The 27,500-nt window shown below is 35.8% G+C and overlaps 1 protein-coding gene and 1 long non-coding RNA gene across 2 annotated transcripts in view; both read left to right on the top strand.

Annotated features, from left to right (window-relative positions):
- LOC135199562 (uncharacterized) overlaps positions 1-7,119 on the top strand; it is a 93,064-nt gene extending 85,945 nt beyond the window's left edge. The window contains exons 4-5 of the mRNA XM_064227725.1: positions 4,918-5,074; positions 6,825-7,119. Coding sequence (XP_064083795.1) covers positions 4,918-5,074; positions 6,825-7,037 — 370 coding nt within the window. The 3' untranslated portion in view covers positions 7,038-7,119. The remainder of the gene's footprint in view (positions 1-4,917; positions 5,075-6,824) is intronic.
- Positions 1-27,500, top strand: part of LOC135199567 (uncharacterized) — a 166,504-nt gene that overhangs the window by 85,902 nt on the left and 53,102 nt on the right. The window lies entirely within an intron of this gene.

Below are 27,500 nucleotides of genomic sequence, written 5' to 3'. Positions count from 1 at the left end.
CCTTTCACTGAAGATACCTGCTAGTAACTTCCACATTATTGGTAGGCAGGTGATAGGCCTGTAGTTACTGGCTATATTTCCCTTACTCTTGTCTTTTTGTACTAAGGATGTCCTTCCTGTGGTCATCCATTTGGGTGCATGGTGATTTGAGATACAATGCTGGAGTTGTTCTGCTATGCGTTGGTGTAGGGACTTGAAGTTTTTGAGCCAGTATCCATGGACTTTATCAGGACCTTGGGCTTGCCCGTTTGGCATTTTCTTTAGTTGGTGTCTGACTGTGTCTGTCGTGATCTCTGTGAATCTTTGTTTTATTCTCCCTGTTTCTTCTTCCTTGACTTCCTGGAGCCATGTTGCATGTTTGTTGTGTGATACCGGATCAGGAATTTCTTGGTGGTTGTCTTCCCCTCTTAGTTGGCTGTACAGTCTTTTCTAGTTAGTTCCGAATAGTTTGTTCTGTTGGTATACCTTATTCCTGTTCATGTACCGTTGGATCTTATGTGCTTTGGCCTTAAGCCTCTGTTTTACATCTTCTATTGTGTTGTTTAGTCCCCTCTCTTGTACTTTGTATTTCTCGTTCAGTTCCTCCCTTGTTTTCCTGCTTCTTAGCCTTTTTTCTGCCTTCTCTTTCTGTTTACTCAAGTCAGATCTCATCACCATGATTTGCTTTTCTAGGCACCTTTTCCAAGGAGGTTGCTGTTTTGGTTTCTGTTGGGTTGGTTGTGCTGGTGGTGTTGGTGTTCGTATCCCCATCAGTTCTGCTACTAATCTTGCTCCTGCATATGCCAAGTTATTTGTTTCTGTGATACTGGTGGTGTGTATTATGCCCATTATTTCATTGACCTCACTTGTTTTCTGCCTTAATTTCTTGGCGTTGTAGGCTTTCGTGGAGGGGATCTTTGTTCTCTCTGTATCTGGCTCCATCCATTGTCTAATCTTTTCTACCCATTCCGTCCTCTCTGTTACTTCGTCGGTGTTTCTTCGTGTGTCGTTGTTTGATACCTCATCATCCCTGTCATCTTCTGTGGCATCGTCTCTCAGTTCGTCTTCGTGTAATTCGTTGTCGTGTGACATTTCCCTTTCCAGTTCTTCTCTTTCTGTTGGGGAGAGCCAGTTCTTTTTCTTTATGTTCCTTACTTGGTCTGCCAGCCTCTGCTCTGTTTGGGGGGTGTATTATCTCATTCCAGATGTTGACCAACCTTCTTCTATATCCTCTCTCCGTCGGGTTGCTTCTGATGTAGCATCTCCATATTTCCTTATTTTCTTCTCTTATCCATTTCTTCCTTTGGTTTGCTTCTGTAGCTCCAATCTCAGGCTGTTGGTTACTGTCGTTGTGGTAGTCAGTTGCTGGATGACGACCTCCAAGTACCTGACCGCCTTACCCTTCAATTGGGTTGAATACCTGGCTGTCGAACGAAGCTCCTCTGTTGCCAGAGGTTCCATTTACGTCGTTGTCATTTATTCCTTCATTTCTTTCCATCATTGCTGAGTTTTGCTATTCAACCCATAGCTGGACTCTACCCCGTCAGGGATAGGTACTCATTTACAGCCGAGTAGACTGAGGAAATTGTGGTAAAGATCCTTTCCCAAGGAATCAACGCCGAGGAGAGCGGTCACCCATCCAACGACTGACCAGCCCCAATGTTGCTTAACCCGTCGATTGACGACCTAACCCACTCTGCCACAGCGCCACATTTTTATTATTATTATTATTATTATTATTATTATTATTATTATTATTATTATTATTATTATTATTATTAATTTAAAAAAAATAAATCCTTGTACATTAATGTTCAATTTCATAGTTTTTTTTTTTTAATTTATGTAACTTGTGTTTTAACTTAACTTATTGTGTGTTTTAAATATGGTCTCCTTTTAACCCTTAAACAAAAAACCGAAGCAAAGGCGGTAAAAAAAAAAAATGTCTCCCGTGTGCCGGAGACGTTTCAGAGTGAGCGCGGGAGCGGAAAAAATATTTTTTTCAAAAAATCATAGCGCGCTTAGTTTTGAAGATTAAGAGTTCATTTTTGGCTCCTTTTTTTGTCATTGCCTGAAGTTTAGTATGCAATCATCAGAAATGAAAAAAAATTATCATTATCATATATAAATAATGCGATATATGATAGCGCAAAAACGAAATTTCATATATAATTGTATTCAAATCGCGCTGTGCGCGAAACGGTTGAAGGTAACAAGTTACTTTTTTTTTCGTTGTAATGTACACTAAATTGCAATCATCTTGGTATATAACAAATTGTAAAACGATAAAAGCAACACAGAGAAAATATTATCACAAAATAATGCATGAATTCGTAACGCGCAGACGTAAACACATATTTTTTTCAAAAATTCACCATAAATCTAAATATTGTCCTAGAGACTTCCAATTTCTTTCAAAATGAAGACAAATGATTGAATATTACTATACTGTAAGAATATTAGCTTACAAATGCAGTTTTCGACCATATCTGACGAGTTAAAGTTGACCGAATGTCGAATTTTTTTATATATATTTTTATATGCAATTATTTCGGAAATAAGAAAAGCTACAACTTTCAAATATTTTTCGTTTTATTCTACATGAAATTGCGCACATTTTCATATATAAAACTCTATGAAATGCCTAATATGAAACGGAGCAAATATTCCGAGAATGGGACTTACGCATTTCGGAGATTTGTGGCGGAGAATCCGCGCGCGGAGGGAAGGAAAGTTTTTTTTTAAAATTCACCATAAATTTAAATATTGTGCTAGAGACTTCAAATTTGTTTCACGATGAAGATAAATGACTGAATATTACTAGACTGTAAGAGTTTTATCTTACAATTGCGTTTTTCGACCATTTTGGTAGGGTCAAATTTGACCGAACGTGTTTTTTTTTCTATTATCGTGATTATATGCAAATATTTCGAAAATGAGAAAAGCTACAACCTTCAACTATTTTTGTTGTATTATACATGAAATTGCGCATATTTTCATATATAAAACGTTATGTAACGGCTAATTTAAAATGGTGCAAACATTACCACAATCGCACGTATGATTTTTTCGGAAGAGTTACCGCACGGACGTAAATAAAATGTTATTTTTTTCATAAATTCACCATAAATCAAAATATTGTGCTAGAGACTTCCAATTTGTTGCAAAATGAAGGCAAATGCTTGAATATTACTAGAATATAAGCGTTTTAGCTTACAATTGCGTTTTTCGACCATTTCGGTAGAGTCAAAATTGACCGAAGGTTGAAAATTGGTCACTTATCATTTTTGTTTTTTTATATGAAAATATTTCAAAACTGATAAAAGCTACAACCATGGGTTGTTTTTAGTTGTATTGTGCATGAAATTGCGCACATTTTCATATATAAAACTTTATGTAACGGCTAATTTAAAATGGTGCAAACATTACCACAATCGCATGTATGATTATTTTCGGAAGAGTTACCGCGCGGACGTAAGGAAAAAGTTTTTTCATAAATTCACCATAAATCGAAATATTGTGCTAGAGACTTCCAATTAGTTGCAAAATTAAGTTAAATGATTGAATATTACTAAAATATAAGAGTTTTAGCTTACAATTGCGTTTTTCGACCATTTCGGTAGAGTCAATGTTGACCGAAGGTTGAAATTTTGGCACTTATCGTTATTTATATGAAAATATCTCAAAACTGATAAAAGTTACAATCATGAGTATTTTTTTGTTGTATTCTACATAAAAATGCGCACATTTTCATAATTAATAGTCCATGTAACGGCTAATTTAAAATGGTAAAAAAATTATGTCAAAGTGACGAAATAATTTTTGAGATGTGTCACTGATACTTTTTAGTGCGGCAAGAAAGAAATTCGCGCTTGCGCGCCTGCGTAACGATTGTAAACAAAACAACACCTTGATCCGTGAACTCCCAGCATCCCCCAAGGCGCGTGATTCAAGAGTTTTTGGCTGGTAGGCCTAAAAGTATTTTTCCGCGAATTTTTAAAAAAACTTTTGTATGTCGACGTAAAATACGTTGCTAGCTACACCTATCAAGATAGGTGTAGCTAGCAACCTATTCTTAAGAGCCTTACGTATTTGTTCCCCAGATTTCCTGGAAAAAGAATTTGAACTAATTCGCAAGCAACTTTCGTCTTTAAAGTATCCTGACCATATAATTGAGAAAGCAATTAAAAAAGCAAATGTAATTTTCTACCGACCTCCTAAACGACAAAAGACCAAGACACACCCAACAATAAATAAAAGTTCCTCACCTGGAGACGATTAAGAGAGTAACCGACACTATTGGGAAATCCAACCCTTTTGCATTTACCTACCCAAACACCTTAGCCAAATCCCTGATTAACGTCCAACAAAAGACATCTCCCAAAGACTCTGGGGTCTATGAGATCCCATGCCAGGACTGTGACCAATCTTACATCGGATTTACAGGTAAATCACTTCCCCAGAACTCGGCTATTTTCAACCATATAAATGAACATAACCATAGAATAAACTGGAATTTGTCACGTGTAATTTATAGCAGCAACTGCCGGTACAAGAGTCAAATGATGGAATCGGCCTTAATAAAAGAGAAGCAGGTAATGAACATCTCAAAAGGCGCGTGGATCTCAGATGTCATCGACGAAGTTTTCATTCAACCAACGCTTAAGAAGATTAAAGGAAGATTATCAGCGGGGGTGACCTAAATTGGCTTATTTGTGGACGGATCTCTTGGTATAAATACCACCTTTTCTGTAAACTTTTCTCATTCATATACCTGAAGAGAGAGACAGCAGTCTGAAATATAGTACTTTTCTCTCTACATTTTGGTGTTTTATGGGCTCCTTTTATTAGATGGAATTCTGTTGTTACGGAACATTTTTACCAGTCATATATATATATATATATATATAGTAGACATATATTTCTTTTTACCGACAGGAACCATGTAAAAGAAAATGCAGTCGACGGAAACATAACAACCTTATACCACTCTGAGGGTCAAGTAAACCCTTTCTGGACAGTCGATTTGGGAGAAGTCCGGAACGTATCCCTGGTCAGGATCCTTCCTAATGGCAACCAGTTCAACAACATTGAGGTAGAGATAAATCTCTTTCTACAAATCACAGCACGGGTTCGATTCATGGTTAGGATGGATTTCCCTCTGCCGAGAGATAATGAAATATTTATGCTTAAAAGCCTCTTTGTGACTGAATATGAGAAAGTTGGAAAATATATACACAAATTTACGGATGCAATGCAATGCACACACACACACACACACACACATATATAATATATATATATATATATATATATATATATATAATATATATAAATAAAATGACGTTTATATAAATATGCTTGCTTTTAAATCAAGAAAAGGTGATGATTATACGAACAAATTTACAGCCGCGAGGGAAACAGTGAAACAATGAGACAGACTACTTAGCATTTCATTGTTTCAATTTACATGTCATCCCCTTCCAAACCCCACCCACTATGCTGCACACCCCATGTAAGTGTTTTAGTATAATTCTATTTAGGGTGCATACCACCCCGAGTATGTGTTTTGGAGAGATGATGGGGTGGAGAGATAATAAGGGGTGCATGGCACCCCATGTATGTTTCTAGGTCACATACACACACACACACACATATTATATCATATTATAATTGATTATATATATTATTATATCATACTATATATACATATATATATAGTATATATATATATATATATATATATATATATATATATATATATATATATTTATAATCACTTTAGCACGTGATTCATTTATCACACATATCCACAGGTGAAAAATAAGAGACAGGGTGTAGGTCCTGACCGGTTTCGGCTTTATTTTCAAGCCGAAACCGGTCAGGACCTACACCCTGTCTCTTATTTTTCACCTGTGGATATGTGAGATATATATATATATATATATATATATATATATATATATATATATATATATATATATATATGTATATATATATATATATATATTATATATATATATATATATATATATATATATATATATATATATATATATATTATATATATATTATATATATATATATATATATATATATCATAAATCTGTAATACACACTCTAAGCATCAATTAGGATGTATTCAGAGGAGTAATAACTGATAACATAACATAAAGTTAAAATAGTGTAATTTTTCTGTTAAATTTTGACCATTTTTGGTCAATCTGTGATACAGTGAGATGTGGTGCCAGAGAGCTGAGGGCTGGTGAGGGGAAGGCGAGAGGACCCACCTCACCATGGCAGGAAGCCTGTTTGTTTATTATGGAAATTACATTTATGGCAAATTTTTATTTTTGAATTGTCGGGTAAAAAATGAATTTTCAATATTTTTGTTTTATTAATGTTTAGTTCTAGAAAAATTCAGTTATTCAAGGATGTTTAATCATTAAAAGAATGAGTAAGGATTGAACTTTTTGTTGATTTTTTCAGAAATAAAAATTTTTGAACGCAAGATGGTTTTTTCGTGATAAAAAAATGGGGTATGCTACACCCCAGGTTTGTGTTTATGTGACAAGATTTCCATGCTTGTGTTTATTAATGATACATTAACTCAGGTGCAAATACTTGAAGTATAAGTGTGAAATTTTTTAAGAACTACGCTAGAACGATTACACTTGATACATAAAATCTATGACACTTTTTAGAGGTGTTTGCATCTGATTTTACGATGCAAACTACAGTAATTCCTTAGATAGTTTTCCGAGAAGAAGAATAGGGAGATGATAACAATGATGTTTAATGGAAAATCCTTTCGCAGTGAAGACTGATCTAATCGTTCCTTCCAGATACGCCTTGGCAGGGACAATCTGACAACGGGGGACTTCTCGTCCTACGCCTTGCTGGCCAGATACACCGGTCCTTACACATTGTCTAATGAGTACCTGGCCTGCCACTCACGAGGGGTCCTTGGAAGATATCTCAGTATCCAGAAGGTTCCACCAGGCACTACTTACTTGGGGTTGCTGGAGGTGGAGGTGTACGCCATGAAGAGGCCTTGAAATATCAATATTATAGTCAAAATTATCTTCTTTTTCTTCTCTCTGAAAATGTTACAAGATAAAAGGACACAATCATGGCGATTTCCAGAATAAAAAAAAAAATAAAGTTAAATTTTTTTTCAATGCCCTTCATGAGAAATAGAAAAATTGTATAAACTGAGTAGGAAAGCCATAGGATTTTGTTCTTCTTCTGCCCAAAATGCCGAATGATGTCTAGTTTTGCTTCAGTAGGAAAGTTTACACAACTTCAATTTTAATATTCTATGAAATATAGAGTTAGTGATATTCTATTCCCCTGGCAATCACTTTTGCTTTACGAGTAAGGAAGGTAAGAAGAGATCTGGAAAGTGGTAATCAGCCGATTCAAGTTTTCTGTAAAAGATAATTATTGAGATGGCTTTGTCTCTCTGTCCACACGTTTTCTGTCTGCCCTCAGATCTTAAAAACTACTGAAACTAGATGAGTGCAAATTGGTATGTTGCTTGTTTTGAGGTTTTCCTGATGTTACACCTTTCAAACCTTTAACTGCCAATTCTGTGTTTCAGTGCTGAATGACCTCAAAGGTCCCATTGCTTGGAATTTGGCCTACATTCTATATTCAGTGCATTCAATTCTATTCAATCTATTTTCAGGCGAAATATTTGCTTGTAATATGTCCCTCTCCATCACAACGTTCTTAATTAGGCTGAGGAAGGACTTTGTTGTTTGTTTGTTTGTATGGTGGTAGGACGCCAACACCATACCAACCACGCCACTGAGGCGCTAGGAAGGACCTTGGCAAATAAGAAAAGTGAAGCTGTTATTCGATCCCAGTCTCAAATGTCTCGTAAATCTTCGGTTTTCCCAGCGAGAGATTTGCAAGCTGAAATGATTTACGTTTACTTCTCACGAACACCATATTCTTTGGAAGCCTGAATTTCAGGTCAATGTGGGGTTGTTCCATATGAATAGGTTTATCTACTGAATAATGATAATTATTATTATTCAGTCACATTAAAAGCAAAATAAAAAAAGTATTGACATCTCACCGGACACGCAAATGGATACAGAGGTGCCTAATAAACACATCATTAGAAGGCCCTTCTCAAGAAAAGGAAACCATTGTGGTTTTATGTGAGGATTCTCTATTAAAATTCCTATTATTGTGTTGTGTGTCTAGACGAAAATGCAATAAATGTGTTGAACTTTACTGGATTTGTATAATTTCATAATACACACACACACACACACACACACATATATATATATATATATATATATTATATATATATATATATATATATATATATATATATATATATATATATATATTGCGTGTGTGTTATGAACACCTTTTCCTTGATAATGCTCAATAAGCTACTTAGTTTTTATTCGGATGCTCTTAATTTCGTTGATTAATTGGCCAAGTTACTTTTTGTATTGGCAATAAAAAATTTGAAATTGGGTCATCAAGACCGAGTGAAATTGCAAGTAAGTTAGTTTCTTGTGAACTGTCTATAAGGTTTTTTTTTTCTTATTTTTATTGTTTTCAGCTAAATCCTAATAGATTTGATCACTCTTCAAAAGTCATTACTCGGAGAAACTTTTATTTAGAAAATAGCTATAGGTAGTATGTGATTTTGTTTGCTATCAGGGGACATTAAGGTAGCAGAGTATTTGCTCAAAATGAAGACAAATAGTATGTCTAGTAAATCAAAGAATGACACCATTTATTAAGGAACCTGAACAGTTAGAAAATAACTTGAACCTTTGAGAGCAAATGGCGAGTTGATAAGGTGACTCATCATACAAGCATTCAAATGCCAATAGACACAAGGGTCACCTGTCAAGAAATGGATGATGGGAATTTTTTTTCTTTTTCCGGATTTTTCTTTGATTTTTGTCAATCCTTTCGATCGAGCTGCTCCGGCATTTGTCCTTTAAATGCTGGATACCCGTTTTCGGTCATTCATCTCTACTCAGTGAAGTCACGATATTTTGTTTACATTTGGCTGGATGGAACTTGTCTTGTACAAAAGTTAGTTTTTGATTCTCATTATTATTATTGCTGAGAATATCAAATATATCATTAGAGACGGTATTGTGAATATGGAGAGACCAAAAACCCACTAAGGAACAACTGTAAAGCGGCTTATAGAGGAAGTCAGGCCAATAACGAAAAACTTTGAACTGAAGCTAACGGAGATCGTCCAGTGGAATTTCTATCATTAAACAGTCTCCACCTGCTCGTAATTCTCTTTTCATGGCAGATAGTGTCAATATTTTTAGTGCCAAATAAGATGAATTAGAAAAATATTCTGGTTATGATGCAAGAGCTGGATACTTAACTAAACGTTTCTTATAATTCTGCCCAAACTTCTAAAAAAAAAAAAGAAGAAGAAGAAGAAAAAAAAGGGCTTGACTTGAGGCGTATTTTACTCGTGAGTAAAGTTTTACAACTTCAAATTCTAAGACGCCATTGATTTTCAACCTAGAGGCATAATTTTCTTGTTATTTGTTTCCGAAAGGGTCTAGTTTCCGTTTTGGCTTAGTTAAAGTCATGCTTGCATATCATTGCAGTCTTTTAGCAGGACAAGAAGAATGTGAAAATATTCTCGCGATGATATTTTCAGGACAAGGTTTAAAATGCTAAAAGGAGCTAGAGGTATTTCTACAGAAGCAGTCCGCACTGACTGCAAGGAAACTAACCGCGGATACGACATCCACTAGGGATTGGGGCGTCCAATGTATTTCGCCGTGTTTAGTACTGGCCCCTAGTGGGGGGGGGGGGGGGGGTTAATTACAGTCGTCCGAATAAATATTACTTGAAATAATTGTTCAGGAGGTAAAACTGCATAGAAAAACCGCAACTACCATAGTCTAGGCTGCCGCGGATAAGTACCCTAGATCTACCGAGCTAGATTACGCTAAACAAAATTCGTAATTTGAGGAAAAATACTGCGCCCAGACCTGCTGTCGCAAAAGAAATAAATATCCTCGTATCCCATTCAGTGACACTGACGTTTTCTTTGACTCGTCATATAAGAAAACGATGGAGGCTTGAAAAGCATAAACAACTGCCGTTCTGTTGTGAGGATCCAACAACAACTTTTTTCTTATAATTATTTTTTATCTATTTTCGGTATGATATCATATAATTACGACCAGTTTGGTCTGGATCTTCATCGAGAACAGTACCTACGTCCCGGTTTGATCCCTCGAAGTGCAACTCTTACGAATGTGATACGGCATTTTACAGAAATACAGAAGCTCTCCGTGTGTAGTAGTAACCCATCGCTTGAAAAATATGGTCTATGGACAGTAAAGTAAAATGTGTCATATGTCAACCTGCTTGAGATATATTACTACCGATAAATTGCCGACATGTGTTTATGACAAGTTTTTACTGCAGTGGGGAAGTGCTCCTCGGCGCTGCAATGCTCCTCCAAATGATCTAGAAATTTATTATGCCGATAGGGAGTTATCATTCTTATGAGTTGCATGATATTGCATTTGGCCGATTTTTTTTTATGTTTTGGGATCCAGGTGCAGCAGCTTTACAAAAAATATAAAAATACTTTGGTGTCCTGACGAGAGATGATATACGTATAGTACCAATTAGTGTTCTGGCTGAATTATGAAAAGAACATACACACATCGCCTGAACAACCAGCAGAGGGTCTGTCTACTGGTAATCAGTGGACTGAGAGGTATGACCCAAGTATACCTACAGCACCATATTGAAGAGCAGACGTTTCGTTCTTGTGTAATTATTACCTGATTGATATATATATATATATAATATATATATATATATATATATATATATATATATATATATATATATATATATAATGTTCAACACACGTATACAACACATACACACACATATCTATAAATATTGTATATATATATAAATATGTATATATATATTATATATATATATAGTATATATATATATATATATATATAGATATATATATATATTATCTATATAATTACAAACGATGTCACAGAGTATGATCCCGAACGCAAAATGAAAAAGAGAAGAGAGAGAGAGGGTACTCTCCTTCTACAGTATAATAAAATCCGACAAGCTATACTGTTCTTGTTACTAACAGCAAGTTTATATATATATATATATATATATATATATATATATTATATATATATATACGTATATGTCCTTTAATGTCTAATTTGCTCTACCTCGGCGTTATTATATTTTTCATATATGTTAACCGACGGTGAAATTTTTAGTTGATAAGAAATTCGTCAGTTCATATGCGTGAACCACAGAACTAAAAAATAAGGATATACAGTGAAGTGCTTTAACCACAAGGCTATTAAAGGACATTTGTAGCTTGATGCATATATATGAATAACGGTGATGTGATAAGACATATATATATATATATATATATATATATATATATTTATGCATATATATATATATATATATATATATATATATGTATGTATGTATGTATGTATTTTTTATATTGTCTGTGTGAATATATGTACTTATGTACGAATGAATATCATCACATATAAGGTTCACCTGCAAATCAGCAATCAAAGTATGTGTATTATATATCTCTTGAATCAACCCCTGTTTTATATATGTATGTATTTGATTGTGTGTGTTATAGTTTTTGTAATTATTGATGTAACTTAGGCAGTGGCCAGTGGTTTTTAATTTAATGTAGAAACTATAAATTAGTTTACACAGTTAATAGCTTATTCTTCATGGCAACCCACTGCAGTTGTGTTTTTTTATATTTTTTTTATTGTACCTCTTATCCTTACAGGTTCCCTGGAATCAAAACTGGTTTTGAACCCAAAATAATCGAAGTTTAAAAGTGAGCTTAAGTAACACGAAGTCTAGGTTCACTTTTCTCATACTGAGAACAGAGTAGAAAAATGTCGAAGTCCTTCCTTGACACCGAGAGAGAAATCTTATGTGTCACTTGCACGACCACCGAGTATCATAACACAGTTCACTCCCAACCTTTCCTTCTTCTATGATATCTTTCTCTCTCCCTCCTTCCGTAGACCTTCCGGCGGAAGGATCTGACTTCATAAACCAAGTCATAGTGAACATGACGTCCGAACTAACACATATTTCACCTTCACTTTTGTGATCACTTTCGTCTCTCATACTCATGGTCATGTTTATGTCAGCTGAATCCATAACGGGCCACAGTCTAAACTGCTGACCTACCTAGTAGGCTGTTTGGCAACCTGCAACGGACCTGGACAAGAATCGGTTTTTATGTCTCTGATATCTCTTCTTAGTCAGTATACTGATTATTCTCTACTTACTTCCTCTCTCTCTCCAAGGACAATCTCTTTGACAACCTCTTTGTTATCCGACCATGTGGTTTATGACTTCTAGAATCGCTTCAGTAAAACAGCCTCGGCCAGGCAGCAGATTCCCTAACTATAAACCAAGTATGTACCGAAACTTTCCTGAAAAAAGCGGGACGCCTTATCTTAAGAATTAACCATAGACGATTCTTGAAAATAGTTTCATTGTTTCCCACACCCAAATTGCTGGCTAGCGAATTTCACCTCACCTAACGTGGGGGCATAGCATAAAAAAACCGGGACCGGTGCAATACTAGTCTCGGAAATTTGCGTCCAGGCAACCTATCTGAATCCGGCAGCGCCTAATAGAGCGGCAGCCCGGACCGTTGAGATACAACGAACGAGATACCGACTGTAACCCCTACTGGTATTTAGGAGTAGACTTGTAAACTGTGAAACTGACCGTCTGCCGAAAATATATGGGTGGCTTACTTAACAAGCACCACTAATTGCTCGTTAGATTTTGGGTCTAGATCCAATATATGAGATACCAGTTGAAACTAATATAAAATATATCTGCAGACTCTACTGATTATAGAATGACCAGTGACAGACATTTTGGAGGGTGGGTTCCCCCTGACAGACACACTGAAAAGGGGGGGTTAATTGGATCTAGATCAACTTAGGAGATACCGAGTAAAATTTACACTACAATAGCACTGCACATCCTAGAATACTGTGGTGGTAATGACAGACGTTTTAGTGGGTGGTTACCCCCTGACAGACACCCCACAACGAGTGGGGAGGGGGAGGGGGAGACAGGATTTGCATCCAACATTGGAGATAACAAGTATGATTTGTACTACAATAGCACTGCACATCCTTGAGTACTGTGGTGGTAATGACAGACATTTTGAGGGTGGTTACCCTCTGGCAGACACCCCACAACAAGTAGGGAGGGGGAGAGGGAGGGGGAGACAGGATCTGCATCCAACATTGGATAAAGTAAAATTTTCACCACAATAGCACTTCATATCCTAGAATGCTGTGATGGTAATGCCAGACATTTTAGTGGGTGGTTACCCTTTCACAGACATAACCTACGATTGGAAGGGAGAGGTGGGACACCTTGAAATATTTCAAAATCTATCATAGGCAATAATAATATTAGAAATATGGTAAGTATCTGAAAATCGTGAGCCTGATAAAATGTAAAAGGCAAAAAATTCAAGAAATATTGTGATGTTTCAGGATAAGAATTACTGCCGGAGTTATTTTTTAAAATTCCTATTGAAGAATGAAATATTTCACATCTATATAAATACTATGTGTGAGACTTCCTAGGCTTGGTCTACTTTCTATAGTTTCACACACACACACACAGACACACACACACACACAAAAAAAAAAAACACACACACACATATATATATTATATATATATATAACAATATATAAATATATATATATAATATATATATATATATATATATATATATATATATATATACTATATATAATATTAGCACTATCCTTTGGTTTGGAGTTATTACTTCACACAAAGTATTTTATCTGAATGGGACGGGGTCACAATTGGCAACAGCTACAAGTATGTGTGCTGAGCCATTTTTGAATAATTAAACCAGTCATATGGCGCCAATAATTAAACCAGTCATATGGTGCCACTCTCAGTTCCTCTAAAAAAAGAAATGTAAGATATGTATTCTCGCTTTAATAGCGTCTTTGGTCATTTTCTTTTCTTGCCTATAGTTAGGACACTGCAGCCATGTCGAGGTTCGTAGCCCAACGTGTCTTACCATAAAGGAATTGTTCTTTAGTTGCTGTTGGTTCGTGTGGATGAAATGAAATTTTTATCGGATATGGGAATTCGATTGATATTAAGACCAAAGTCCCATCATAAAGAGCCGTTTTAACACCCGCACATTCACAAAGAGATTATGTATCACAACACAAATAATTACTTGAAACGGAAATGTGAATGAATTGTTCAGGATATGCTAACTATAAATATTGAAACATTTTCACCCATTCTATTCCCCCTCCCGAAGTTCATTATATCCAGTAGACAGGCACTAACATCATATTATATCCTCACGTCTGTTCAACGTATTTACCATTGCTAATATATTTTATAATGCGTCTCCAACACAGACAAAAAAATCGGACAACCGAAAGTGCAAATCTGGAGTAGCGATCTCCCTGCCTAGAGTGACTTCGGAAGGCCGTATTGAAAGGTCTTGGTCCAGCTCTTAGCACTATATTTTATTACTATTTTCTTTTAATCTTTATTATTATTATTATTATATTATTATTATTATTGTTGTTATTATTATTATTATTTTTTTTTTTTTTTGCTCTATCACAGTCCTCCAATTCGACTGGGTGGTATATATATTAGGGCTCGTGCCTTGTATGATAAGGCGCCCTATGAGGTAATGTTAGACTTGCGATAATCTTACGCTAAGTCTGTTGGTATTGCACTTCCATCTTCAATGGAGTGTTTTGGGGTTTGTAGATCACTTACGAAGTCGGGATTATCTTCTTGTTTATGACGATGATGTGTTAAACTCATGGTGAGGAGGTTCTTGTAGAAAACACGAAGTATAAAAATATATATATTCTTCTGAAGTTTTACATGCTGAAGATCAGATATGATTGTACAAGTCTTCTAATAACGATAGCTTGATCGCTTCTGCCAATGATGATGGCTACTTCTGTTATCTCTACATGATAAAGCTTAGGTAAAGAGATACAGGTCTTCTAATGACGATAGCTAACTCTGTTCTGCCTGTCTACCATCTCTGTTACAAGTTATGAAGGAACAGACAGTAGTTCGAACATATGAACATACATACAAATGACATAGTTTCATACGAACACACATCAAAATGAGACACGCTACAGATCACGTAGGCCGTTTGAATTATATGTCGGGGTAGTTGTCTCAAGCAGGGAGCTTGGACTAATGTTTTATAAACAATTGAATGACTACAGGTGACGGCATGTTATCTTAGCCTACATACTTATTGTATACGTCATCTTTAGCGTCTCTAGTCCTGATCACATTCCTGCAAGCAATCTGGTTGACCTCTTTAGTTTTAGTCTTTTATATATAGGAACTAACATTCATATTTTTATTATGTAAACACTTACATTAGCTCGGTCAGCTACAAAACCAACTACTGAATATTACTCAAACTTGACTTGCATTTGACTTATAGGAGTGTGATACAGACACTATGTGATATATATATATATATATATATATATATATATATATATATATATATATATATATATATATATAAGTAAATAAAAATTCATGGTGTACATGGAATTGATTCAAGTAATAAAACATATAAAACTATGATATTGGTAAATAATAGTGATCACGGGATATATAATGATACAGTTTTTCACTTCATCTCATTAAGATACATATGCTACAGAAAATACCTAATTGTATTCTGATAATTGCATAGAATGAAGATTAACATGATAAAAATCATATTTAACTGATAAAAAATTTCATATATGAATTGATAAATTTATTTAATGTTTATGCTGATTGATTCGTTGATTTTATGCAAACTGTTATATATCTGATTCATTAATCCATACACTAACTCATATATTAACTGCAGATATTGGTAAGATAAAAGTAACAAGAATTTGATTATCGGCTACCTGATTTGGGGGGGTATATCATATGTATATGGATTCATATAATTATGATTAATATATGTGCACTTTAAATAGATTCCTATTGCGTACACGCAAAGATATATTTAGATTCTGTTATTTATGATCATTTATATAAGAGATTCCTATTGCGTACACGCAAAGATATATTTCGACTCTGTTATTATGATCCAATTATATATAGGATACATGATACTTTATATATATAGGATACATGACCGAGGTTATACTACTTCACTTTTAACTAGCGTTCGAACAACTTTTCGTCCATTACACAGTTCCAGACAACCTCCTATAGCCTGGGCGGGTCCAACGTTCTATTTTGCGCTCATACTTATTCTCTGCATCCTAAGCTACACGATTACGTTCGCGATGAATAAAAAAAACATCCCCAGCACGAGTCCTTCGCCAGCAAAGTAGAGTTGAATATCCTTCGGGTCGTAATTGTCGGAAGTATGTCCTTTTTGTAGTCGATTTCCACAGCCGCCGGAGCGTTCCGCATTAAAACGAGATTAACGACGAGATACGGTGTCGGTCGAAGAAGTCCATGAAATTCCTTTCACATTGTAGGCGGTTGTTACTTGACTGTACTCATCCGCAGCGACGAACGATTTTTTGAAGTTGCGATGTGAAACTCTCGTACTGCAGGATACTGTAACCAGGTTCCATTAATCAGCCTGCAAGTGAAATTATACTTGTCACAAGGGCAAAGTAAATTCAGACGACATCCAAATACAGGGGAGGGGAGAGAGCCATTTAGACCAGACTTAACCCACAATGAATTCGCTGATATTTGGAATTCAAAAGAGTCCGCTGTACAAACTTTTTTATCCATGGCATTAACAATGAGTGAACCTATCCAGGTCTATGATGACTGTAAAAATATCCATAATTATAACAAATAAACAGATATCAATACAAATCCCAAAGAAAATTCGATATTACTGGTAGTAAATTACTAGACAAAGAAGTGGAAAACGGAGCTATTTGTAAGATTGCCAGGCAACATAAGAGTCAAAGAGAAGATTAATCATAATTCTGTATTTCTCTATGCTAACTGAAATTAAGTTGTGATAAAATCTGATCCTATGTGCCCTAACAAAAGTTTCATATTCAATTTTCTCGCGCGCATCCTCTGAGGTTAATTTTAAAAACTTTATTAATAGGTAGGAGGTGCAACGAAAAAACCCACTATGTAACTAATTTCTATATAAATTTTGGGTTTTTCAAGAAAATGTGACATTTTCCCATGAATGTTTTACTTGAATTGTAATAGGCTAATGTTGCAAGTAAATATTTCATATACATATCTTGATACTTCTAAATGTCTATGAGGTTCAGAAAAAATTAATTCATTTTGTTGTTATAGAAATTCTATTTGCTTATTTGTTATTAATTTTTAAAATGATTGCAACTCCTTAACTAAAGTTGCATTGCGATACGGATAGACACGTCTGCCTTGCCCATGAGAAGTTCGGGCTAAGCATTCCTTTCTCCAGTCAATCTGCTTTGCAAGCGCAAGATGAAGCCTGTGCAAGCAGATATTTGAGGTTAAAGGAATCACTGCTGATACGGCAAACGCGACAGACCTAGAACTGATGACGTCGTCACCAGCTTAAGAGTTACGTTACTTGCTGTAAGAGATACGACTTTAGGATAAATTTTTTGTTTTTTTAATACTAGACCCACATGAGAAGAATGTCTGAAAAAAAAAACAGTACCAAAATTGAACAATATATTAGTTTCATGTTGGAAATCTGCATAATTGTAATTATGTTAAATTAAATATTCCTTATTCAAACTAATGAAAAAGGTTTCCATACAAATTCTATATATATTATTAGCCCTGTATAAGATTCATATAGGATTATTCCATAGATAACATTTTCACTTCTAGACTTCCTGACTTTAAAATCTCTTTTATTTTATTTTAATTATTTATTTATTTATTATTATTATTTTTTTTTTTCCATTGACTACGAATATAAATCACCGAGACAGACAATATGTCAGTAGGTTTTGGATATGTGTTTGAACTTTTAGCTTATTTGTCATTACTAAAGCGTTAAGTTAGAGTTCAAATCTTTACACATATATATTTGGATATTTAATTAACCTATGGTTACGTTTTGCTTATTGATTTTATCGTGATTCCTTTTTTATTATGATTTGTAACCCTTCCGACTTCTTACGGAGTGTATTATATTGACTCCACTTGTATCCATGTTTATTTTATTTTTTTATATTTATTTATTTATATATTGTTTTTATATATATATTTGATAAATTAATGGTTGGCTTGAATATGTGGAAAAGTGTTCTAGCGGCGTACCGTATAAGGCTACTTGCGGTATCAATTCTATAGATACAAGATATAAATGATAAAGGTATTTAAAACCGCGAGAACCGCTATAATCCAGTTCGGATCCAATATCATGAGTTGTAACTCGTAAGACATTGACACTTCCTATTTAATTATCCGTTATTCTACCAAACCGATTGACTCTGGGTGATAAAATATATTATTGTTTTTCTTAATGGAAAGGAATTCACACGAGTTAAGAAGATTATTGATTTACACCACCCGAGTCAGAGATTATTGTGTTGAATTCCATATTTATTGATTTAGCACTCATAAATATTCCTAACGCACTCAATTGCGGTGTTTGTTTTTAGTGCTATTAATTCTATATAACGTGTCAAGGAACTATTGACACTAAGAAGTGTTTATTCCCTCTGTCAGACTCGTAATTCTGTTAATAATTCTACGTATATTCTTTCAAGGATTGATTTGGCACAGGATAGGCTCCTAAACTGACAGGTGTCTTAGTGTATCCCTTGTTTTCATGACACGTGTTACAATTAGTTATGTGCTTTTTATATCTGTAAGCATTGTAGGCCAATAAAACAGTGATTTGGCTTTCTGTGACATAGTAGGGAACCCTGGATGACGGAATGCAATATGTTTATGACGATTGGTATGAAGAGATTATTACTACTACCTGGTCGTTAGTCATCTGCTGTGTTCTTCGGGTTTTCCTCGTCACAGACCTACATATAATATTACATTTGATTACATTATTCTGATACACATACTTTAAATATACTTTTGCTTTAGGGTTTCTGCTCGAAGTGTTTATTGTTTTTGCTTAGCCGCTGACCCTGTTTCCGTTCAAAGTGTTTATTGTTTGATGTTTATTGCTGCTGACTCTGTTTCCGTTCGAAGTGTTTATTGTTTGGGTTATGTCTGTTGACTCTTGCCTTGTTCAGTTTGTAACAGTTCTGCGCTCCAACCCAGATATTCAATGCTCGCGATCTCTTGGGTTAAGGAATTTCTTGTTTAGATACGGTTTTTTTTTTAACAATAGGCACGGATGGTGTTTCTATATCTTTTAGTCTAATTAATGGTTCTTGCGGTCTCTATATGCGGGATTGCAGGATAATGCGTCAGCTATGAATATTTGCTTTCCCAGGTATATCTTTATCTTGGCTCCAAAGACCTGAATGATCATTTGTCACCGAGTTCCTTTTGGACTGTGATTAAAGCCTTTGAAAAACTTGGTAAAGGATTCATGTTTCAGTAAGGACTTTATCAGGATAGCCATAGATTATTGAACTTAAGATGTACTAGGTGAGTTAAAGATACCTAGCCCTTCCTTGCCTATTACTGCATATTTACTTTCAGAGGGCTTTAGTTTACGTGAATAAAAAGCTATAGGAAAGAACTGTTTATCATATTACTGAAGTAGTACCCCTCTTACCCCCTTGGTCTGAGGCGGCTGTTGCAATAAAAAAAATTCTTTATTTAAATCAGGGATTTTTAAGTTAGGTGAGCTGCATTTTCCGCTTTTAAGATATCGAACGCCTGTTGATGCTTTTCAGACCATAATAAATCTACGCTCTTCTTCGTAAGATCTGTTAAAGGAGCTGTCATGATTGAAAGAGTTACATATTTACATACGATTGTAATACCCACTACAGCGCCAAAGTGCTGTATCCCCCTTTTACGTTAATAGGTATCCGAAAAGTTATGAATAGCCGACACCTTACCATGGACTTACTTTAAGACCTTGACTAGACACTAAAAACCTAGATAAACATGTTCGGTTTTTTAAAAACTCACATTTAGATATTTTACTCTGAGATTATTTGTCTTTGTCTCTGTAGCACTAGCTCTAGTTTATGTGAATGTACTTCTAAGGTATTAGAAAAGATTACAAGATCATCCATATAGGCATGTAGGGTATCCACTAAAAGTCTCCAAACACTATATTGTAATTGGGGTGCAACAACGTAAGCCGGAGGCATACGTGAAAAATTGATAATGTCCCCTGAGTGTGCTGAAAACGGTGTATGAGGTACAATCACTTAGGTAATGGTATCTGGTAAAAGCTTTTAAGTAAGTCCAAATTGGGTGAAAAAAAAAATTTATTCTAACCTAACAGAGATAAGATGTCGTCGGCTACATGGCACTGGAAACTATCGGGAGTCGTTTCCTTGTTTAAGCGTCAGAAAATCTACGCAGATATGCCAAGTCTGATCTTTTATGGCATGACGTTTGAGGGAAAAATCATATGGGCTTATTTGATTTCCTAATGACTCCTATTACTAACATTTTTCAACTTCGTCATTTATCTCTATTTTGAAATTTCATTGAGAATCTATACGAAGGGTACGTAAATAGCTTTTTTTTTTTTTATGTTTGTCCGTTAGACCGTGTTTGTGTTAAATTACATTCCGTTTTTTCCAGAGATCACTCGCCAGTGGAGAAAACTTCCTGGTATTCAGGTAAAAGATAAAAAAAAAAAATTTCTGCTGATCAACCTCTGCTTGAATGACTTTACGGATATTACTTTAGATTAGATTTTTATCAGAGAGATTCATCTACGACTGGTTGGCGGGATTAAAAATTACAACAATAAAAAAAATGCGATATTTATATGTATAGGTTTTGTGGATTACCTATATTAACTTGTTGCTGCTAGTCAAACCCGTGTCCCCCCCCCCCCTTAGGGCTTTGTTTCGCGGAAATCGTTTTATATTTCAGAGTGTCGGGAAGCAGTAAAAGGTTTCATTTCCAGCAAAGAAAGTCTTTTTACAACGCACTAAGACATTCGAGGGTGCATGCTTCTCGAGATTTTGCGTGCAAAGTGCGACTGCGGTTGTGGGAGAATTCTGTTGGGTCATTTGAACAATGTTATGATTTATGAGACAAATGTATAGTTCCTTTATATAAGTTATTATTTGATTATTTGTCTCTTTTTTGTTCAAACTGATTTTAATATGTTTGAAGGTTTATAGGATTTTCTTTTGATAAACACTCCTTATTTTGCAGGATGTAAGATAATATTTTGTGTATCCCTAGATGGATATCTTACAATTACACTAGATACAGATCAATGTTTTTTATAACTATAGAGGTATCTGTAAACGCTCGCTTATCCGGACTTCTCATTAGGGAGTTTGAACAACAGACGGTATGCCGTAAATACAAGATATTACGTGTACTAAAGAAATAAAACAAGATATTCTAATTTTTATACGGCGCGTACAGTTGGGCTTAATCCACCCAGTATTTATTCATAACTTAATGTATTAAAATTAAACGAAAACCTGCTCTGATTACTTTATACAGTCGTGTGCTTTATAGGAAAAATCCTTTTTAATTCAAAAAGATATTGGCATGTATGAACCAACATCGCTTTTTCCCACTCTGCTAGAGTCGCTTATTGTGTGGAATTTGCTATGCTTTGAACACTTCGGCAGTTTTGACTGACCTTGACCGCTTGACTAGGTGACACAGTCACCGAGTTTGCTTGTTTGATTCTGAACGGGCTACTGTTTTTTCTATTTCTTTTTTTGTAATAATTAGGATCCTTCTCTTTATTACCATCGGCAACGTATTGTGTGTTTTTTGCATTATGTTGCTGGTTACCGTATAAAGCAATTGAATGACGAACTATTAGGAACTGAGCGATTACTAATAAGACAAGTTATCACTACTGCATTCCATATTAACTGTTTGTACTTCATTCTTTGCTAAAATTTGAAATAGTGAGGGATCCTGGTCAGCGCTTTTAGCCTGATGAAAGTTTTTTACAGACATGTTATTCCTTGCAATCCAGCCATATTTTTAAAGTTAAGTTGAGTCATTGAGGTTCGATATTTTTATATAACTCAAAAACTCAAGGCTAAAACTGCGATCGGGACTTGCAAGGAGCATTTATTGTCATGACCCGAAATAGTGTTACCTCTAATTTATCTAGATTTGTACGGGTGTTCCACTTGTTTTTGTGTGTTTTCTAATCACTACGGTGCTTTAACGACCCTATCCATGCATCTGTATAAATACAGACGTCCACTGCGTAAACTCATATTCACTGTTTAATATGATTTGTTACGTAAGGGTTATTAATAATCACCCAAAATGATAAAATTAACATAGTATATGATTATGATATTTCAGTAGAACTTCTGGAAACAGACACTCAAAGATAAAAACTCGCAGTAGCGAAATCTTCAAATTGGATGTAGATAATTTCTGTAAAAAAAAGTAGATTAAGAATGCCTCGTAACTTCAGCCACAGGAATAACGAAATTCGACCTGTAAAGGAAACACACTCAAAGTTACTCCAAATGAAATAAAAAATTGTACTTAGCTTGCTTTTGCGGGAAGTCACGGTGTTCCGATAACGACACGGACGGCCTTGGTCCTCCTCCTCTATTTAGCGGATGACCTGGTTTGGCTTCAGTTTCCCCCGTGCGCGTTGTTTCGATGATTCGAGCCCTTGAAAGATCCGATGCTGCAGACGCGTTCGGTTTGTTTCTTGAAGTTCCGGAAACGCTCACTAACGATGTTTTCTTGAATGATTCTAATGAGAGACGAAGCTTGCGTTGCCGTAGGAAAAAGGACACGTCGGTTTTGCTTCTTGAAGTTATTCACTAAACGATGATACTAAGTTGCTTGAAGAATCTCTTGCTTTCGTTGTCGTTAAAGAGTTCTTATATGATACTTCATTATTCTGATTTTTCTTCGGAGAAGTTGTAGAGTTCTTCTGGTCCACTGCCACCAATATTAGGGCTCGTGCCTTGTATGATAAGGCGCCCTATGAGGTAATGTTAGACTTGCGATAATCTTACGCTAAGTCGGTTGGTATTGCACTTCCATCTTCAATGGAGTGTTTTGTGGTTTGTAGATCACTTACGAAGTCGGGATTATCTTCTTGTTTATGACGATGATGTGTTAAACTCATGGTGAGGAGGTTCTTGTAGAAAACACGAAGTATAAAAATATATATATTCTTCTGAAGTTTTACATGCTGAAGATCAGATATGATTGTACAAGTCTTCTAATAACGATAGCTTGATCGCTTCTGCCAATGATGATGGCTACTTCTGTTCTCTCTACATGATAAAGCTTAGGTAAAGAGATACAGGTCTTCTAATGACGATAGCTAACTCTGTTCTGCCTGTCTACCATCTCTGTTACAAGTTATGAAGGAACAGACAGTAGTTCGAACATATGAACATACATACAAATGACATAGTTTCATACGAACACAATCAAATGAGACACGCTACAGATCACGTAGGCCGTTTGAATTATAGGTCGGGGTAGTTGTCTCAAGCAGGGAGCTTGGGACTAATGTTTATTTAAACATTGAAATGACTACAGGTGACGGCATGTTATCTTAGCCTACATACTTATTGTATACGTCATCTTTAGCGTCTCTAGTCTGATCACATTCCTGCAAGCAATCTGGTTGACCTCTTTAGTTTTAGTCTTTTATATATATGGACTAACATTCCATATTTTTAATATGTAAACACTTACATATATAGTGTGGGGTTCCGGGTTGCATCCTACCTCCTTAGGAGTCCATCACTTTTCTTACTATGTGTGCCGTTTCTAGGATCACACTTTTCTGCATAAGTCCTGGAGCTACTTCAGCCTCTAGTTTTTCTAGATTCCTTTTCAGGGATCTTGGGATCGTGCCTAGTGCTTCTATGATTATGGGTACGATTTCCACTGGCATATCCCATATCCTTCTTATTTCTATTTTCAGATCTTGATACTTATCCATTTTTTCCCTTCCCTCTCTTTCTCTTCAACTCTGGTGTCCCATGGTATTGCGACATCAATGAGTGATACTTTCTTCTTGACTTTGTCAATCAACGTCACGTCTGGTCTATTTGCACGTATCACCCTATCCGTTCTGATACCATAGTCCCAGAGGAATCTTTGCCTGATCGTTTCTATCACTCCCTCAGGTTGGTGCTCATACCACTTATTACTGCAAGGTAGCTGATGTTTCTTGCACAGGCTCCAGTGGAGGGCTTTTGCCACTGAATAATGCCTCTTTTTGTACTGGTTCTGTGCAAGTGCCGGGCATTCGCTTGCTATGTGGTTTATGGTTTCATTTTTCGTATTGCACTTCCTACATATGGGAAAGATGTTATTTCTGTCTATCGTTCTTTGAACATATCTGGTTCTTAGGGCCTGATCTTGTGCCGCTGTTATCATTCCTTCAGTTTCCTTCTTTAGCTCTCCCCTCTGTAGCCATTGCCATGTGTCATCTCTGGCTAGTTCTTTAGTCTGTCTCATGTATTGTCCGTGCATTGCTTTGTTGTGCCAGTCCTCTGTTCTGTCTGTCATTCTCCTGTCTCTGTATATTTCTGGGTCTTCGTCTACTTTTATTAGTCCTTCTTCCCATGCACTCTTTAGCCACTCGTCTTCACTGGTTTTCAGATATTGCCCCAGTGCTCTGTTCTCGATGTTGAAGCAGTCCTCTATACTTAGTAGTCCTTTCCCTCCTTCCTTTCGTGTTATGTATAGTCTGTCCGTATTTGCTCTTGGGTGTAGTGCTTTGTGTATTGTCATATGTGTCCTGGTTTTCTTATCTATGCTGCAGAGTTCTGCCTTCGTCCATTCCACTATTCCTGCGCTGTATTTGATTACTGGCACTGCCCATGTGTTTGATGTTGCTCCCATCTGGTAGCTTTATCCCTTCAGTTCTCGTTACTTTGCCTTTTTGTATGTTGACTAGGGCGCATTTTTCTATTCCAAACTCCATCCTGATGTCCCCAGATACAAGCCTTACAGTCTGGATTAGGGTATCCTTTTTCCGTGATGCTCTTACCATACAGCTTGATGTCGTCCATCTTCTGTAGTAATTTTGTATTATTATTATTATTATTATTATTTTTTTTTTTTTTTTTTTTTGCTCTATCACAGTCCTCCAATTCGACTGGGTGGTATTTATAGTGTGGGGTTCCGGGCTGCATCCTGCCTCCTTAGGAGTCCATCACTTTTCTTACTATGTGTGCCGTATCTAGGATCACACTCTTCTGCATGAGTCCTGGAGCTACTTCAGCCTCTAGTTTTTCTAGATTCCTTTTCAGGGATCTTGGGATCGTGCCTAGTGCTCCTATGATTATGGGTACGATTTCCACTGGCATATCCCATATCCTTCTTATTTCTATTTTCAGATCTTGATACTTATCCATTTTTTCCCTCTCTTTCTCTTCAACTCTGGTGTCCCATGGTATTGTGACATCAATGAGTGATACTTTCTTCTTGACTTTGTCAATCAACGTCACGTCTGGTCTGTTTGCACGTATCACCCTATCCATTCTGATACCATAGTCCCAGAGGATCTTTGCCTGATCGTTTTCTATCACTCCCTCAGGTTGGTGCTCATACCACTTATTACTGCAAGGTAGCTGATGTTTCTTGCACAGGTTCCAGTGGAGGGATTTTGCCACTGAATCATGCCTCTTTTTGTACTGGTTCTGTGCAAGTGCCGGGCATTCACTTCCTATGTGGTTTATGGTTTCATTTTTCGTATTGCACTTCCTACATATGGGAAAGATGTTATTTCTGTCTATCGTTCTTTGAACATATCTGGTTCTTAGGGCCTGATCTTGTGCCGCTGTTATCATTCCTTCAGTTTCCTTCTTTAGCTCTCCCCTCTGTAGCCATTACCAATTGTCATCGCTGGCTAGTTCTTTAGTCTGTCTCATGTATTGTCCGTGTATTGGTTTGTTGTGCCAGTCCTCTGTTCTGTCTGTCTTTCTCTTGTCTCTGTATATTTCTGGGTCTTCGTCTACTTTTATTAGTCCTTCTTCCCATGCACTCTTTAGCCACTCGTCTTCACTGGTTTTCAGATATTGCCCCAGTGCTCTGTTCTCGATGTTGACGCAGTCCTCTATACTTAGTAGTCCTCTCCCTCCTTCCTTTCGTGTTATGTATATTTGCTCTTGGGTGTAGTGCTTTGTGTATTGTTTTCTGATCTATGCTTCGGAGTTCTGCCTTCGTCCATTCGACTATTCCTGCTCTGTATCTGATTACTGGCACTGCCCATGTGTTATTATTATTATTATTATTATTATTATTATTATTATTATTATTATTATTTTACCCAATTTCACAGAGAAAATTTAACTTACGAAAACAGGCCTAAGCACTCCAACCGTTGTGGTCAAGGTCTAAGCATCTGCTCTTGGATCTAAGCAGTGTCAAGCATAAATGGTTCCTGTGTAAATTACAGGACTTTCTTTGCATACAGTAGCGAAGAACTAACTAAATAGTAATGAAGTACAATCACTGAACACTAACATTCACAATGCACTTACTCAGTAAGCACTCACACTTACATACATTCACTATAAACACACACACTTAACATACACTCACACTCAATAACACTAAACACACTGAATATCCAACACTCTCTAGGCACTCACTATACACTAAATGCTCACTAAACACTTAGAACACTAAGCTCACTAAATACTCATTATACCCCAAACACTCGGTAAATATTCACTAAACACTCACTTAATCCTAGACATTAATTAAATACTAACACTCACTAAACCCTAAGCACTCATTAAATACTAAATGTTTACCAAACCCTAAATACTTATTAAATACTAAACAGTGAATGAACATCCACTCATTAAAAACCCAATAAACACATACACACTAAACATTTGCTAAACACTAACATTCACAAGACATTCACTAAACACTCACTGAATACTTACTAAACATTCACCACACACAAAAAATCACAAAACTTTAACTGAACCTAAACACTCACTAAACAATGACTGAATACTTCCACACTAAACATTCACTAAACCCTAAACACTCATTGAATACTTAGACTCTAAATAATCACTAAACGCTAACATTCACAAGACATTCACTAAGACCCTAAAGACAAAACATGCACTGAATACTTACACAATAAACATTCAATAAAATTCACAAAACATTCACTAAACCCTAAAGACTCAGTAAACATTCACTGAAAAACTGACTACACAAAACAGTCACTAAACCCTAAACTAAACGGTCATCAACCACTTACTCATAAACACTCACTAAATGTTTATTAACTAAACCTTAACAATTCGCTAAAACACTCACTCATTGAACATAAA

This window comes from Macrobrachium nipponense, chromosome 25 (genome assembly GCF_015104395.2).
Source record: "Macrobrachium nipponense isolate FS-2020 chromosome 25, ASM1510439v2, whole genome shotgun sequence".
Lineage (NCBI taxonomy): Eukaryota > Metazoa > Arthropoda > Malacostraca > Decapoda > Palaemonidae > Macrobrachium > Macrobrachium nipponense.
The sequence above is the reverse complement of the archived record's forward strand: the minus strand, read 5'-3'. Positions and strand labels throughout refer to the sequence as shown.